The 18,629-nt window shown below is 48.2% G+C and overlaps 1 protein-coding gene across 7 annotated transcripts in view; it reads right to left on the bottom strand.

The window, feature by feature from the left end:
- LOC144107794 (multidrug resistance-associated protein 1-like) overlaps positions 1-18,629 on the bottom strand; it is a 592,391-nt gene that overhangs the window by 49,168 nt on the left and 524,594 nt on the right. For all 7 annotated transcript variants that reach the window (XM_077640975.1, XM_077640979.1, XM_077640978.1 and 4 more), the window contains 2 exons: positions 13,525-13,691; positions 7,183-7,377 (listed from right to left, as the gene is read on the bottom strand). In XM_077640975.1, the coding sequence (XP_077497101.1) occupies positions 7,183-7,377; positions 13,525-13,691 (362 nt within the window). The remainder of the gene's footprint in view (positions 1-7,182; positions 7,378-13,524; positions 13,692-18,629) is intronic.

The following is an 18,629-nucleotide window of genomic DNA, read 5'->3' as shown; positions in this document are numbered from 1 at the left end:
GAATATGGCTCGCGCAAATCAGTAGGTTACAGCAAATACAATCAAACAAATTAACAGTCATTTAACACGAAATTAAGAGCAAAGAATAAAAGTAAGTATAAAAGTAAGCATACCACGCAAACAAGCATACCACGCAGACCAGGTCGTTTGAACTACCACATAAGCTGAAAAGAATAAACGGCATGGCGCAAGAATTACATGTACTATGTTACCATCAAGTTAGTTAAAGCCGATTTAAACACAGAATGGTCACTTATTTCGACGACCGATCGGGGAAGGTGATTCCATTGTGCCGATGTGCTGGGGATGAATGAGTTGAAAAAGTGGTTTGTTTGGCATGAAAGAATACCAACTTTATGACGATGATCGATCCGAGCTCAAACTTAGCAAGGTGGCGTTATAAATTTTTTCTTAAGGATGGGGTTATCGTAGTAAATTTTATGGAAGAGACAAAGGCGGGATATATTTCTACGTTGCGACAGTAGCGGGAGTGATAAGCTTTTTCTCCGCTACAAGTTGTTCATGGTTGCTATGGCACAAGGGAAATTGAATACATTATAGGCCAGCTTGAGAATCACAGAAAACGACCCATTTTAGAGGTGATTGTTGACCGATGTACTTTACAGCCGCAAGAAGTGCGGCCAATTGTGCTGTAGCAGAGGTAGTCCTATGCGAAATTAGTTTATCAATTTTGGTCGGCCCCACAGGAACTACCACGGAGCAAGCAAAACAAGTAGAGGCTACCGAGCCATCCGTAGAGACGTGAGTGTCGTCCCATTATTCAAAGTGCAGCACGGACAGTGTTAGTTGCTTAAGGGCCGGTGTTGATAAATTTGGTTTCTTCGCTATTCCAGGAATAGCAAGGCACACATGGGTGCCGCCGATACTACATTAGAGAGGGAGGTCGTGGTGCTGAGGAGAACTGTTTTGGGACGGAAGATTGTTGCATTGATATTACCTTTGCAAATGCAGAATGTGGTCTCTGCAGAGGCACGGGCGCAAGGTGAAATGAAATTCCTGAAATATGAAGCACGTGTATTAACAAGGAGTCTAGGGCAATATACGTCGAAATCGGGTGGTATTTGGCGAGTACAGTGCTTCCCAGTGTTGATGAGCGCCGAGGTAGACCCAGGCATGTGCGAACGGTCTGACCTTGTACTGTCTGGAGGACATGGAAATTAGCCTTTCACGTGCTTGAAAGTACTATGTAATGTACCGCGACAATCCCAGAAGTAGTGCTTCATCATAAAGCCCGATCATTTTCCGCCTAGAAATCGGTGTAAGTGATCGATAGATTTACCTTTTTTATGTAGGGTGCAATGCGGGCTCCAGGATATATTGCGATAGATCAGAATCTCTAAGCAATGTTGAGATTAGTGATAAATGATGTGACCATCGATGCATACCGGATATGAAGTGCGTGTAAATGGAGTGGATATGCGCGTAAATGGGACTAGCGCACAGTATTCCGGGAAACACTGAGACCTTGCTTTTGGAGATAAAAAGTTGTTATCGTAGCCGCCCACTGATGTCTTACACGCACCTGGAGACGCATCACAGAGGAAGCCGAAATGCAGATGTCATCGGCGTAAATAGATATCTGGAACTTTTTTGGGAGGCTCTCTGGAAGTGCCAGATTAAAAAAGTAGTTCTACGACACCGCCCTGGGGACGCCACGGTATGTATAATGCGCAGGTGTCGAGCCATCTTCACACTGGATAAAAAATGATATTTTCGTCAAATAGCTCTGCATGCAAGCAAATATCCGGCCACCGATGCCCACAGTTTTCAGTGCATCAAAGATGGCTTCACGGGCCACGTTGTCGTAGGCATTCATCTTTAAGAAGCGCGAAACACAGGACGTAGAGGAAGAAACACAAGACGACAAGAGCGATATCCAACAGCTGAACTTTTATTTCTAGAAGGGTAAGTTATATAGGCACCAAAAGCAATAACCGAAAAAACACTCAGAAACCCAAATCAAAAAATCGCGCAAGTCCGTACAATCTTACGTGCACGCAGCGGGAGGTTAATCGCCTTATTTTAACAAAGCACACCAGAATTCTTAACACATGACATGCACCTGCTATCAACCTGTCGCCACACATTCCCTGAGAGCGTGAATCTCTTTTTCCACGAGATTGAAAGAAGGCGAAGTGACACATGTTTCAGACTCCTGCGTTATCAGAAACGCCTCAACTAACTCCCAGCAGGTCCGATCTGGGGGACTAAACAAGATATTTGTCCGCTCCAAATATGGGAAACAATCTTTACAATTCCGGCAGGGCACAGCAAGGTTCGACGAAACTGCCCCTTTTACTGATCTTCGATGTTCAAACAGCCGCTCGTTTATACAGCGGCCTGTCTGGCCGATGTACGTCTTGCCGCAGGAAAGCGGGATAGAATAAACCACTCCAGTGTCGCAGTCAACGAGCGGTTTTTTATGTGAAACTGTGCATCTGTTTCTCCCTCGGTCATCCCGGCCATCGAGCTTCTTCCTTACTGCACTACAGACTCTGCTCAGCTTATTCTTAGCTGTAAAAGTTACTTATACCCCGTATCTTGCCCCGACATTCTTCAACCGGTTAACATTCCATGGACCTACGGAATCCGGACTATTCTTGTTAGCGCGCCGTGTTGCGGTATGTCAGGTCCAGGAAACTGCTCCAGCAACAGCCGTGCAGGTAAGATGAATCATTGTCGGAAGCAAATAACGACAGATTCCTTCCTTTGGCGTTAATTCTGGCACTTTTCCCAGTAAACAGTGGGCGTTAAATTCGCCACTAATGATCTAAGGAGCACGGGTCGCCAATATGAAGTCCTTCAGCCTTTTGCAGTCCAATTCAGAGGAGGGTGCCACATATGCTGCAATCTGTGAGAATTCTAGCGTTCTTGTCTTGATTATGGAGCCCGCGTATTGATTGGCATTGTGAGGTGGAACTAGGCAGCAAGCGCAAGTCTTGTCTTTGCGGATGTATACTAAGACTTTGCTGCGCTCCGCCACATTTAAGGACGAAGAGAGATTCGTACCCGGAGATCCTTATAGCTTGAGATAAATTAGGCTCGCAGATGACCAATATCAGGATTAGTTTTTGAATACGTATTGACGCAAACTTGAGATTCGCGGTCTCAGGCCTCTTGCGTTCCACTGGAATATCGCGGTGCCTCTGATTTCTTCACAAAAAGCGGGAAGTTGTCCAGCCTTTGTGGTTTAAATTCACTGAAGCGCTGGACACAGGGAGTTCAGCACTAGTAAGACGCTTCGAGCAGTTGAGCATCGCACAGCCCGCGGGAGAGGTGGAATGGCGTCGACCACCGTCCTTAAGACCACGAGCGTTAGGCAGTCTTGCTCCGGGAGCCCGTCCTCAGTGGCTGATGTACTCAATGTTGGGAACTTACGCTGAGGTGCCTCAGAAAGACGTAATGGCGGAAGCGCTGGCCAAGAATTGAAACCTGATGACACCTGACCGACCTTGTCCGCAAAGAGCGGACGGATCACACTGGGACGACGTGGGACAGGAGGTGGATGATGGTGAGAAGGTGGCGCCACAGCAGCGCGTCGGCGCGGCTTTCATTGGCCGCTGCCTTTCTGGACTTCCTCTTCCGTCGGGTAAGTCTCCTGCGAAGGATCGCAGCGGCTTCGCGGTGCGTCGACTTGTCTCGGGCCATTTGCCTTAGGATAGCAAGCTCTTCTTTTAACCGCGGGCAATCTCTAGATGAGGAGTCATGGTGACCGCTCCAGCTTGACCCCCTTAGAACTTGTGCGTTGCATGTCTCAGCGGCATGAGGTGCGACAAAACTGGAGCACACACTTGTTTTAGCAGACTCCGCTAACATGGCTCAGTTTCATGCATTTCTTGCAATGTAGGGGCTTAGGTACAAATGGCCGTACATCGTGACGAATGGCCTACCTGCACATGTGACGGAAGGCTGTCGTCTTTGAAGACGATCTTCACCCAGCGAGATTTGCAAAGTTGTCAAACTCGGAGAATCACGGTGCCTTCATTTCCCGGCTTCACGAGTATGGGCAGGTCTTCTTTCGTTATAGCCTCGTCGAAGTCGTAGATGGCGCCAGAAAATCTGTCTCGCCGAGCGGGATTACTGTATGACACACACGCTTCCGAGTTCGGTGATGGCCCGCAGTTACTCGAGGGCAGACGCAGGATGATGTCAACAGCAACGACTTTTTTTTTGCGCGAGTTCACGCGAACAAGTTTAATTTCGTTTGGCACAAGGGCCTCAAGTTGCACAGAGAAAGCTTGCCTGTTAAGCCGCCTCATGTTGTCCTATTGATGCGCAGGCAGGATAAAATTGCACGTTTTGGTGCTTGGCCATTTGTCTTCACCGTGCACAGGCTCTAGGACGAGCTGGCTCGTCATAGTCTTCTTTTGGTCCTGCTATTGAGGAAGGTGTCGAATTCGCCTTCACCGCAGTCCTCGCAGAAGTACGGTATGGTGTCCTGGCTGTCGGCGCCACTCAGATGGCTGCAACGCTTACTCGTAGAACTCTAGAAGGTAGCCGCTTGTCTGATCGTATAGCCACAAGAATCAAGATCCATCACCGCATTACGGGGGACGGCGTCCCGCAGTACAGACGCAAAAAAACACTAAAAAACGCGGCAGATAGACAGAGAGCGTTTCAAGAGAATGAACATCGTCGTCTTCTCTCTACTGCAGCAGAATACAACAGAACTCCAGGAGGTTAATCACAGCCCGTGAGTGCATATGACAGAGCTTAATTTTTCTTGCCATTTTCAAGATACGCAACATCTTTTCTGATAGCGATATAGACGACACACTCACACAGTTTTGTTACAGTTTTTTATGCTTCTGGCTTTTACCATCTCATGCGTTAGTTGTTAATTATTCCTCCTTGTGGTTTTTCATTTCTTGCCAGTGTCTTGAAGCTCTACAAGACTTCCAGGGATGAACCAATGTCCCTGAACAGCTAACCTGAAAAGTGCGCATATTAGCATAATGTGGTATGTTTTGCTGCACGGCGGTACGAACTCTCACGGTGCTAAGAGTTGACTGCCATAGCACTAAATTTCACATTTGTCGCAACTGCTGCTTCAACTTCATTGTGAATTTGCCCCAATTTTTTTAGAATGGTCGGTCCATCAACCACCATATTTAGACTGCCTGCTAGCTCAGGTTGCAGGTATCCGCTGGGTTGTGAGAGCGTCGACATTTGCTTATGACGTTATTTTCTGAATTTTTATTACAATTTTTAGATGTTCTTTACTAAATTGATGCACTTAATTAATTTATATACATATATTTCGAGCAGAATTGTTCTGCTGCATCTTCGCTCATGTCCGAGGTTAAAAATCTGTTCACTAGAATCGCTCCGGGCACAATTTCTTCTTCTTGAAGGGCTAGATATGGCTTTATTGTCAGTGAAATGGTGCCGTATATTTTACTTCCGCAATGTTGTTCTTGTTATAAAGACTAGTTGGTCACAACCTGGTGTACAGTCTGTGGTGACGTCACATTGCCACGTAGCCTCTCTCGACCGATGATTAACGTATTTGCCACGTGCCGCTGTGGCAAGGTTGCGTGATATCACAAAGTCACGGACCTCTGTCGATCAATGAGCGATATGTTTGACATCAGACGGCAGATTTTGCTCTTGACAAGAGATATACTGCTATCAGAATAATTCTGGGAATTTAGATAATAACTAAAACGGTGAATTGATGGACAAACTGACGCGGAGACCCGGCAATTACAAATTTATGCGTTCAGTATATGTGCCATATATGCAATATATGTTGCTGCTGGTAGGATCAGTATAATTACGTCACCTGGAAGGAAAATGCTGCAATAGACATGGTTATTTTTGTTTGAAGAGATTACACATCTGGTGCCATGGTTCCCTCTGTTTCGCCACGTTGCTGTCGTCGGCCTTTGGTGTGTCACATCCTCATCATCAGCCTGACTACGCCCACTGCATGGCAAAGGCGTCTCCCATGTCTCTCCAATTAACCCGGTCCTTTGCCAGCTGCGGCCACCGTATCCCCGCAAACTTCTTTATCTCATCCGCGGACCTAACTTCTGCCGCCCCCTTCTACGCTTGCCTTCTCATGAAATCCACTCTGTTAACCTTTACGATTAGCGGTTATATTGCCTTCGAATTGCATGCCCTGCCCAAGCGATTAAAGGTAAAGCATCAAGGTAAAAACCTACACACTTGCATAAAACTGCCGATTGAGGCACGGCCACCTTTATGGCTGCTCTATTCTGTGTTCCGCCATCCGGCGATAGGGAACTTCGGAACCTGAATTCTAACCGGTGGGGCATGACCAGAATAAGATGCACAGTACAACTTCCCCTCAGCCAGGAACCGGCACAGTCGTTCACAGGCAGCGGTTGCTCTTTGTATTTGTTCTGTGGTAGTTCAGTGCCAGTGACAATCATACTTGGCCACAGCTCACCGCTTCTTGCGCGGTTCAACTTTTCTGTAATGCCAAAAGCTCTTGAAGGCTACTGTCCTGATACGTGGCGTTGGCGCCGGCGTACGCAGTCAGGAGGAGGATGTCAAGGATTCTGACATGTTTCTCAGCCGACAGCTGGATGTACATTTCGGCTTCCGATCTCGGCAAACAAAATACGGTCCAAAATGTTCAGTACTATTCCCCACTAGAGATACAAAGGTGCTAAATCATGATTGCGCGTTCGTTCTTCGGTACGATGCTCGACATGGATAGCCACGCGCAGTTGACCAAGTCTATATAAATAATTCACCATTTAATTTCTCAGTCGAGTGCTAAGTCACCACGAACATAAGTCACCACCTTCGCCCATCCGCTGCCATTGCGAACTAGGGACCCGTACGGGCCCCGAAACGTCTTTGTTTTTCCCTTTTTTTCTTTTTTGGCGAGTCTTCCTCTTCTTCTGTTATTACATTTAATTTCTTATATCCTTTAGTGTTTCATTTCTACAATTGGAATGGTCATGAGAAACAAGTGAACATGAGTCCATGCAATGAATATTAGAGAAAACCAGACCGCTCTTGGTGGAGATGACCTGGTTACACGACAAAAGAAAGGAAGACGCGGTCGCAAGGGCACCACTTTGAAAGGAAACAACCAAACGCAGCTGGATGTTGGCGGACAGAATCGCGAGAGGGGTGTCGTGAGGCTGGCCTGCCCTTTGTAATTGGCGGCATTTCCCAGCTTACCTGTCATAGTCGAGCACGGTGTGTATCCTGTGTGCGACCGTGAGCACGGTGCTATGGGCGAAGCTCTCCCTCAGCGTGGCCTGGATCAGGTTGTCCGTGTCTCCGTCCATCTGCGACGTGGCTTCGTCCAGCACAAGGATGCGCGGCCTCCGCAGCAGGGCGCGGGCCAGGCACACCAGCTGCCGCTGGCCCACGCTGCGAAGATGCGCCACAGGGTTCTCTGCCTCGCTCTGCCAAAAGCTCCTGCAGCTCATGCGGTAGCTGCTGGCACGGAGTGAGTTTTCGAGCATTGCGTTGACCCCTGTCCGCAGTGTGGTATTCGAGTAGCGACCGCTAAGCACGCTGCTGCTGTCGAACAGAAGTACCCTTCCTCGAGAAAGGTATTGCGCGATAGTTACGTCAAAGCGCGCGGCTACCGCGGGGGTGGCGGAAATTTATGTTCTTGCATTATATTGTAATCTTCACTCCTGATGAAGCCCCGCTGGTGCTGCAGTATGCGAAAATAACTAAGGGACATTTCTCCCGGCACTGCAGGAGGCGGCGCTACACCCCCAAAGCGTCACACTGCTAGCACCACCTAATGTGCAGAGTTAACTTATTTAATCCAGGAAGGAGTGGTTAAGAATCAGGTTCTGATGTCCGCGGTCGGAGGGGTAAATGTTGAATGATTGGGAAATTTTGATGATGAGTAATGACAAAGCTTCAATTACTCGTTACCGCCATAAAAGACTTCCGTGTCCTTTGCTGCAAAATTCCAATTGGCGTCCTCTTACAAGCTTGTCAAATGCGGGCAGGTAAGCTATATAAGTCATTTTATAGGGCGGTATGTCGTAAGGCGAAGAACTTCGGGAGTGTTCTCCACCAGTAGTTGCAATGGGCAGAGTACCCGCCACTATCACGATCACACCGACACACCAAGAAAATACAAAAAGGCTTCTGGAGCGTTCCCACTCTGTCTCTCCTTCTTTAACGACACCTAGACTTTCTAGTAACCACCTCGATGTCCTATATATCCGCCCGTAGAGCCTTCGATTATACTGCACAAACTCAATAAAGAAGTCAAAAATGGGAATCCCGCATGTAGTCAAGTCTTGTGGCGGCACGAGTCTGTACTGCCTTAAGCTATATAAGCACGAACGCTCCACAGCATGCCTTGGACTGGCGCCAGCGCCTAGAAGCTTTGATTTTCGGAGCCGAGACAATGCTTTTGGTATGTTTGCGGCGGCGAACGAAAGCTGGGCACAGTTCCATTTGAATTGTCATTCGTCTGTGTCTCACACGACGGGAAGCTGCGGCTGCGGTCTGACTCGCGCACAAGAAGCCCACCGCAGTTTGATTACATCAGCTGCGGAGAACACGCGAAGCTACATTGTCTCGACAAACCAGAATGTACGATCTCCCGATAAAGCGGGAAAATCTCGCGATAAAGCCTGGATAAAGCGGGAAGCCAGACAGAAACCTGGGAGAACACTTCGATGCCTGCTGTCACACAATAGAGAAATAAAAAGAACGTGAGCAGCTCTAGCTGTCAGATTTATTTATTCTCCAATCTTAGAAACACGACGCAACCACGTTTGCTAGAGCTGCTTTCCATATTCTTCATCTGTTTCCGGCGGTAGCTCTGAGACCGAACTCGAAAGGCGCGCGAGCTGTCGAGCGCCATGTCTGGTTGCCGACATAAGCTAGCTGCAACGTGAGTTCTGCTTGCGCGTGACACCGTAGCCACGAGTCAAACGAAATAAAATGAGCCCGTTCAACAGAGAAAAAAAAATTCATACAGAGCAGAGACTGAGTGAAAACTGGTCCCAGGAAATGGGCCACGGCTAAGCTTGCGCGCCCTCCGTTCATTGGCGCCACCTGAATGGGAGTGAGCAGCACGGGTGACGGGGCGCACGAAGGGAGAACGAAGCGTATAGACGTACGTCAGCGCGTGTGAGCGTGCTGCCTCTTTGTCACGGTGTAAGAATACGCAATTCTTACACTGCAGTCTTTGTTAATTCGCGCTGACTCTGGGTGTTCTTGCGTCTCTCTTGTTCTCCTGCGGGTTCAGACGACGACGAGGAGGGAAAGGTTTTTATTGCCAAACTACGCTGCATTTCAGGCAGTTGAGGCTGACCGTGCAGGCCGAGTCAGCCGGTCTCACGAGCTCCGCAGTTGGCTCTAGGGCCCTCCGGCAGCTGTGACGGAGCGGCTTCGCATTTGCTTCTAAACTGGGACACGACGTTGTTATGGTTTCTCACAGTGGCATGGCAGAGAAACGTTTTTTTAGCAAACTATACGCTGCACTGACCGAGCACGCCGGCCCTGCTGGACGGTGTCATAAACTATAGAGTCAGTGAATGCGTGCCTGCTCTTTCGACGCGGGTAGTTTTGTTTGACTCTTACGGGGACGTGCTCTTCTTAGATGTCGCCAATAATGCATAATTTTTTTTATTTCTTGTCGGTGGAGCGAAAATGGGCAAACGTGTTAAAGGCAAGTGTTCTGTCACAGTACCGGATTGCGCTTTTCAGGACCGCCGAAGAAAAGATAACACATAGGGACTAAAAGATCTAAAACCAGGAACACATGCGTCGAACATTCTGTCGTCTGCGCTATTTAACACACGCATTGCACCCCCGCATTTCTTCTGAGTCTGCCCAGGAAGCATTCTTTGAAAGTCCGGCTGGGAATCAGTGTTGTGGCTGCCCATTTATCAAACATTTGCTTCGAAAAAAAAAACCGCGTAGTGTGCAGTCGATCTCGCTCTTAGGGGCGGAGAATAACGTGGCAGAATGAAAGAATGCTTGAAATCATAAGGAAATATAATCTTGTAGTATTGTAGGTGGTGCATCGTGTTCCGTTCGCAAGGTTTGTAAAAGAAAGGTGTCCGTGTTCGCAATTTCGTTGCTTCACCGCTTTCGCGCGTTTCGCCTGTTCTCGCAGTTTTGGTACAAGGTTTATCAGAACGACACCTGCTCGTAATTCAGATTTAGTTCAGCGGACAATGCCCGGTGGGTGCAAAAACCACTGCTTTGTGCAGTGACGGACGGAAAAGAAGCTCGGAACGATCTCATGACGTGCTGGGCCAAATGGCGACGGCAACAGCTTCGTTCTTTTTTGTTTATATGGACCAAAAAAATGTTCATATCTCAAACCATCTGGTGCCTTTTCTGGATTGCCACAGTTTGAGAAAGGCTGTGGAGCAACTTCGTTGATAGCCCATCAAGAGTACACGAAATCTAATTTATTTTCCTTTTCCTGGACCGATAATAAATAAAAAAGAAATTGAAGACAGTATAGAACAGAAAAAAATTCGCGACCAGGGCGCGGCAGGACGCAGCCCATGCTAGCTTTGAAAATGCGAGCGCCTTAAACGGAAAACGGAAGTTGACCCCAGCTTACTCACAAGCCGCTTGATGCGCTGCAGCCAACTGAGTCTTATGAGAGCGTCCGGTCTTTATGAAACTTGTTCTCTATGACGTCGGCAGGGCGCCCTCTCACCGTCAGTCAGACACAGGCGACAGGCAAGTAAAATTTAACTCCACTCCAGATATCGTCAGCTGCGGCAAGCACAACGACAACATTTACTCCAGCCGACAACGCTTCGGGGCGCTGACATCAGTCCGTCCAAGCCAGGCTGTCGAGCGTTCGTGTTAAGCGTACTGACGGCGGCATTGTGGGAAATCTCGACATGCACAGGGCTCCTTAATTTGCGATGAAATGCTCCTGGCTTACCCTGTGCCCTGAAAAAAATTCGAAGCCTGAAGAATATTTTGACCTGGTCTAGAGTCCTAGGAATGCAACAAATCAACGGGCTCAAAAGAGACGAAACAGAGATGAAGGAATCTGCTCCGCAATTGAGGTGAGTATCCAGGCAGAAAACGGTAACGGAGATAAACACCAATTGTTCGAGTGGTTCCCCTGTGGTTCAAGAAACAATTTTTTTGAGTGCTTGCAGACAGATTTCAGCATTTAGTCTTCTGGACAGATTAAAGGGACACTGAGGAGAACTGTATCAAATTTTTTTTCTGAGCAAAATCTGATAGTTCGGCATTTCATGGCCTTGTTGCAGCTTGTCCGGGAGCGAAAGATGCATTTATTTAAAACAAATTTCGATTCCAAGTTGAAAAAGTTTTTCCCGCCGCTCCGATTCATCCTTGCGAACTCTTATGACGTCACAGGACGGAGTGACGTGAACGTGACATAAACGGAGACTCCGTGATTTCTGGCGGCTAGCGGTGCAGCCTAGCAGCTGCCGAAATGAAAGCTACCGCCGCCGCACGTTGAAGGCATCTATCGGGGCTCGCTACCGTCGCTTCATTTACGTTTGCACCGGCGTCTCGCCAGCGTTACGATGGATCCCGTTCCCGAACCCGACGACGTAGCTATCGGAAAATCTCCGGCATGTATTTCAGCGATCTCAGCCCCACAGAGCGTGCGATGGTTTTGAGGGAGCACGGTTAGGTTAGGCGCCGGCGGGTCGTTTCCACTTTTTTTAGTGAGCAGCCGTTGCAAACTAAATATCATAACCCCAGTGCGGGAAGTCGCTAGGCGCCAGGACAAGGTCGGCGCATTGCGCCCATCGGAGGCTGGCCGGGGCTTTGGGGCCAGCGGATTGTGATTCCTTGAACGGCGCGGTTGCACGTTGCAGCAGGCGGCGTCGAGGTCTCCCACAGTTGTAATGTCCAAGTTATTTATTTATTTCTTTTGCCACAAAAAAACGTATGGGTGCTCAAGGGCGGTCGCGTTTAAAGTTGGAGGCTTGAAACTAAAGCCGGCGCACGACGCTTCAACGGCTTCCGCTAGGTCCAATGGGTCCACTGGATCGGGCTCTTTCGCCCACTTGCATGTACCTTCAGATATGCACTGTGAATGGATTAAATTAGCCGAGAGCTCGAAAAGAACAGCTCCGCCCAACTGCCGAAGCTATTGAATTACGTCACAACGCGCACTTTGCTGCGGAGCCGAATCAGTCTGGCCGGGCAGGCGGCGGCTGCCGCACTCGGCGCGAAATAGAGACATGCTCTATGTCTCCTCCAGTGCGGTCAGAGTGCGCCGAAACCGCCGAACGCGTCGGCGGTCAAGCGCAGTTAGAGTATAGAGGGTCCCGCTTTGGCCGACGTGACGTCGCCGTGCAGCGCGCGCGCGCGCGTTACGCCGGAGCATAAACGCGCCTTAACAGAGCCTGCACTTAGCCGCTAGCCAATGTATTCGGTGGCGGCATCAATGGGAGACACTGAAACCCCTCACCCACTCACGGAATAAAAAAAAATCCTGTGCCGAGGTTCAGAATCGAACCAGGGCCTTTGGCGCTTGAGGCGGAGGCGCTACCACTCCGCCACGACGGCTCAAAGTAGAACTGTCAATAAAGGCGCATCTAGTGAATGCACTGCTCCGATGCCGAAATCTCCGCGCTTTCGCTACGTATATCCTGGCCTAACAGACCTAAGCCATCAGCAACTTTTCTGAACTGCCTTGTACCTTGTCTCCCGTCCCTAATAAACGATTTCCGTTAAGTAGCTTGAAATTGACTGGCACAGCCGGGAATGTTTCGCCGGGCGAGCGTGCGAAGACACAAGTGCTGCCTTGTACGATTACCGCCCATCGTGCCATCATAGTTTTTCATCGACCATGGCGATCATCTGACATGCCTAATAGGCACCTTCAAAGGTTAACTAGCACTTGAAGCGGTACCTGGAGTTCCTCTGCTGTTCGGCGCTTGTAACTCGAGGCGCGTCAAAAACAAAACCACGAGGCACGCAAAGCTCATAGACGCGAAGCGCCATAACAAATCGAAATTCTCCTGGCAACCTGTGGCGCCGCCAAGCATCGGTTTTCTTTGCTTCCAACCTTCAGGTTGTCTTTTGTCTGCCTTCCTTGCGTGATAAAAGTGCACTGTCAGTTTTAAAACAAAACTTACTTCAATATTGAACCTCGCAACCTTCCTTTGTCAGCCTCAGAGATTCGCGAAGCCATGTAGGAAGGAAAATTCCACCAAGGTGGCGTCTCTTGTCCTATGACGTCATCAACCTTGTACTTGCGAGATTGGCCTGTGGCGGCGATACCTATATTTTGGTTCTTGTTATTTGCTACCTCACAAGAGCTTTGTTCTCAGTAAGAGCGGCGTTTTTGTTATCAGGAGCTGGCATTCTATCAATACAAGCCAACTTAAATTTCTCCTCAGTGCCCCTTTAAAAAGGAGGCAAACATGCAAAAGAACAACTAAAAATCATTTTTTCCGCACTTTTGCGAATCCAAAAGACGCGTCGCCGCTTAACACAACAAGCCAGTCTTGAAGACTAAACGATGCACGTGCAGTTCTCCAACGGCAAACGTATCGGAAAGCAGAGACAGCGCAGCACCTTAGTCGCTCGCCTCCTGGTCCCGTGCGCAGCAACAGCCCGTCAGGGTGTAGGCGCACGAAGTGCGCCATGTGCGCCTGCTGCAGCACCCGCCACAGCTCCTGGTCCGAGTGACGCTCGCGAGGGTCCAGGTTACCGCGCAGGGTGCCGTCCACGAGACACGGGTCCTGGGAGGGAGAAAAACCAATAACGCCTCACTGTACTTCGTATCCTTATCATCAGCAGCCTGACTACGCCTACTGCCGGGAAAGTCCTCTCTAATTAACGCTGTCCCTTGCCAAGCTGCAGCCACCCACCTAACTTTCTGCCACCCCCTGCTACCCTTGACCTCCTCTTGGAATTCACTCTTTAATCCTCAAGGACCAGCAGTTATCCTTCCTTCGCATTACATGCCCTGCCAAAGCCCATTTCTTCCTCTTGATTTCGACTAGAATGTCATTAACCCGCGTTTGTTCCCTCACATTCCCTGCCGAATATATGCGCTGCACCGAAATCCTCAATTTCTCTACGGTCCTTCTAACTGTTAACACGATAAAGTGCTTCTTCTTGAACAGAAAGAGTATAAACTGCGCGAACAAGACGGGACGAGAGGCACACAAAGCGACAGACAAAGCGTAGACTTCAAACTGATTTTATTTGTGAAAAACACATTGTTAATAAGGCCAGAGAATATAAGAAAAATAAGAAAAACACTATCACCATAGGGTTCAACGATAGAAACATCAACAGAAATTTACAGGTTAATCAGATCCGATGTGAACACGAACGTGTCCTAAAAACTCTAGCTCTGGTGTCGATAGCGACAGCCAGGGTGAGCTAACGCAGTCGTCACCCCTTTTGGCTATCAGAGAAGCTTCGATAACCTCCCTTTCAGTTTTGCTGCGTGCATAGGAGAGGAAAGCAGTTTTGTCTAGGAAGGGAACGCAGTTGCGGCTGTCACAGTTTTTGCAGTGTAATGGCAGATTGCTGCCTGTGCCGGTGAGCATGGATCGTCTATGTTCCAGGGCTCGCTCAATGAAGCACCGGCCAGTTTGGCCGATGTAAACCCGCCCGCAAGATAGAGGTATCTGGTAGATAACCTCGGAGGCACACTTGGTGAACTTGGTCTCATGATTCTTCTTGCAAGGCCTGCGTTCCGATCTTGTTTCTTTTTTTCTCTTCCGAGAGCATGAGGCAAACTTTTTTCAACTTACAAGGCGCAGAAAACACTACTTTTATTCCATATTTGAATGCCACCTTCTTGATTCTGTCGGAAAGGCAGTGAAAATATGGCATGACGAAGGGAGGTGTCCTGTCTGCACTTGGATCTTTCCTTATTGCTTTTTTCATCCTCTGAAGAAGGCACTCACATGAGCTGCGAATTACTTCCTGAGGGTAGCCCGCGGATTCAAGTCGCTTGACTTGATTATGGAAACTAGATGAAAGAGAGTGAACACATGACTTATGAAGGGCAGACAAACACATGATAATGCTACGCTTCACTAACTTCGAATGAGCACTTTTATAAGGTAGGAGGCTTTTGTTGGACCTGGGACTGTAAGCCCAGCAGACATGAACATCAGAAAAATGCAATTTTAAATCTAGATACTGAATGCGGTTGTCCCTTGTTACTTCATGAGTAAAACGGAGTCCTTGCCCTTCAGAGGAGAAGGTGGCGAGAATGCTAGCAACCGTGTTGTCAAGGTCAAGATTAGTACTGTAATCTAATATCACAAGATAGCCGTCAACATAACGAAACGTGGAACACCGGATGCTTTGAAAGCTCTAGTTTCAGGCGCCTGTCAACGGAAGCCAAAAATATGTCGCACAAAACAGAAGCTACAGAAGAACCGATACAAATGCCAGACTTTAGAACATAAAATTGCCCGTCATGAAAGCTAGCGGTAGAGTTAAGAGGAAACTGCAAAAGTTCTAGGAACTGCTCTGTGCTAATGCCAGCAGTATTCTGGAAGTCAACTTCACCATGTTCGTCAATACTGTCTCTGATTGCTTTGAATAAACCATCATGAGGCACGGAGTAAAACAAATATTCTACGTCGATGAAAAAGGCCGTAGAAGATAACGGAATTCCGTCTTCCAGGTCTTTTACCAGGTGCTTCGAGCTGCGAATGAGGTAAGGATCACCGCCTGCAAGTTTGTCCAGGTGTGATTTTAGAAAGGATCCCACAATGTGTTGTCAGCTGCCTCTCTCCGAAATAATAGCGCGAAGTGGGCAATCCATGTTGTGTGTTTTACCGGTGAAAAACATCTCCAAAGAGTCCCTCTCGGCTTTTGAGACCGAAAGCGCGACAGAACTAAGGTTCATTTTCTTAAGGAACCTGGTAGCTTGCTTTCGCTGTATTTTCCCTTGGAATTCAATCGGATGAAAGGTCTTCAAAAGAGCTTCCCGTGCTTTTTCAGCAAACATTCCCTGTGGCCGGACAACGAAGCCGCCCTCCTTGTCCGCTTCCATTATTGAAAGGTCGTTGGCGCTCAGGAAGTTCACAAGTCTCTTCACTGGGGCCTTCCGTGAAGTGAAACGACTTACGTTTCGCAGTAAGCAGCCCACAGAGTCGTTGACAGCCGGTTCCTTGTCCTGTAGAGAGGCAAACGCACTCACACGGCGTACCATGGCTAGTAGTTCAGAACGTCCTGCTGATGGTTCGAAGCAAAACTTCGGTCCCTTTTGCAGCGTCTCCTTGATGTTACTAGGAAGGTCTATATTGCCCAGTATCGAGACGGAACCCTCTGTAAGTGTTGTTCGGAGTTTTGCCGGAAGCGTCAGACGCATTCTCTGCCAGAGAAACTCGGTCGTCTGCGCTGAAAGTTGCTTGTATTCTTGAAACCGTCTTGCGGCTACCCAATCGTTAGATTCTTGGAAGACGATGAACTTCATCCAGTCTGAATAGAGCCTCACTCGCCTCCAAGCTTCTGATTTCATCATCTTGCACATCCTGCGAGCGTGCCCGCTGGAAGGACCCGGGACGCCAGAGCCCCAGAAGTTGAGGTGGGACCATCTTCCTCCTGAGGTAGTAGGCCAGCACTCGCGACTGGCACGTAGACAGAGCGATCAGGTTCACAAAGAAGAGTGTTTGATCGTTGGTCTTGAGAGGTCTTCTTCTTCACGAGTTTTTTTTTGTTGATACTTAAAGGCTAAGCTATTTCAAGACCTTACCGTTCTGTGGCCGCTACAACGCACCTTTCCGAGGACCTCCACATCCTGCACGATACCAGGATGAGCGCATCATATGAAGTATATCTCGTTTTCAGTCTCGTCATTAGAGGTCTTGCACCGCTCCTTAATGTTTTCTCGTTTCCGGATGAATGTATTCATGATCGAAAATTATTGCTCTCTGCGAACACTACTAATAACTCCACCCTGCTATTCCTGGAGCCTATGCCATAGTCGCCTACCGCCTGGGCTCGTGCCTGCTTCTTGCCTACCTTCGCATTGAAGTCGCCGACCAGTACAGAGTACTGTGATTCTATTTTGTTCATTGTCGAGTCCACATCTTCACAGAAGCTTTCAACGATCTCGCCATCTTGGCTGGACGGAGGCGCGTAGGACTGCACCACCTTCAGCATGTGCCTCCTATTAAGCCTATTCACGATAGCTGCCACCCTCTGGAAAATAGAAAAGAACTCTTCTACGTTGCCAACTATATCCGGATTGATGACGAATACCACACCTCGCTCTAGTCTGTCTTCTAATCCACGATAGCACAGCACGTGGCCGGCCCTTCGTACTGTATGAGCCTCATCTGTCCTCGTAGCCTCATTAAGCTCTATGACATCGAATTCAATAGCCGCTGCTTACTCAAACAGCTATGCTGGCTATAGCCTCACTAGATAAGGCTGTAGCATTAAACGTTGCGAGGTGCAATTTTCAATTGCAGCCTGTGTCGTGCAAGAGATTCTTAGCACCCACCGCTACGCCACAGGTCTCAACTCCGCCTTGGTCAGCTTCTCCGCACCGCTGGGGACTGAGGGCCAAGTAGTTCACATATGTCTGCAGGATTACCCTTGAAGTGCAGGCACCCTCGTAGGAGGAGCTATTAGTGTTTAATACGCTACAGGCGCAGCTGGTGCATCACGTGTAGCGTCGGTGGTAGCCTCGTGTTTCCCCAGGACTCACATACTGCATTATTAATTGGTAAAAAAGGAGACTTAAAGGACTTGGAAAAATTACAAACTGGTCAGCTTACTTTACGTTGCCTACAATGTATTTACTAAGGTAATCGCAAATAGAATCAACAAAACCTTAGACTTCATTCAACCAAATGATCAGGCAGGCTTTCGTATCAATCAGGTAAGAGAGAAATACGGAGAATATAACACACCCCTGCATGCGGAATTGCCGAATCTCAGTGTAGAAGAGTCTTATGTGAAAATACTGGAAGCTATCTATAACGACTGCACAGCTACCATAGTCCTTTTAAATTCAGAAATAAAATTCTAATAAGGAAGGGAGTAAGGCAGAGTGACAATCTCACCAATGCTATTTACCGCCTATTTACAGGAGATGTTCCGAGGCCTGGACTGAAAACAGTTGGGGATAAGGGTTAATGGGGATACCTAAGTACTTTGCGATTCGGTTATGAGATAACCTTGCTAAGTCACTCAGGATGGGAGCTACAAAGCATGATCATTGAGCTACAGGCAGAGGAGAACGGTTGGTCTTAAAGTGAACATGCAGAAAATCAAAGTAATTTCAAACAGTCTCGCAAGAAAACAGCAGGTTACAATTGGTAGCGAGGTGTTGGAAGTGATAAGAGAATGCGTGCACTTAGGGCAAGTAGTGGTTCATGATCCAAATGATGATGGGTAAATAAATAGAAGAATGGGGAGAACTGCATATGGCAGGTTCTCTCAGATCACGACTGGCAGTTTACCAATATCTCTCAAGAGAAAAGTAATTAACAGCTGCATCTTACAGGCAATCACCTATAGGGCAGAAATGTGGAGGCTAGCTAAGAGTGTTCAGCTTAAGTTAAAGACCACGCAGCGATCTATGAAAAGAAAAATGATCGATGTAACGTTAACAAACCGGAAGCAGGCAGAATGGTTCAGGGAACAAACGTGGGTTAATGACATCAAAGTCGAAACCAAGGGGAATAAATCGGCTT

Source organism: Amblyomma americanum, chromosome 10 (assembly GCF_052857255.1).
Source record: "Amblyomma americanum isolate KBUSLIRL-KWMA chromosome 10, ASM5285725v1, whole genome shotgun sequence".
Taxonomy (NCBI): Eukaryota; Metazoa; Arthropoda; class Arachnida; order Ixodida; family Ixodidae; genus Amblyomma; species Amblyomma americanum.
The sequence above is the reverse complement of the archived record's forward strand: the minus strand, read 5'-3'. Positions and strand labels throughout refer to the sequence as shown.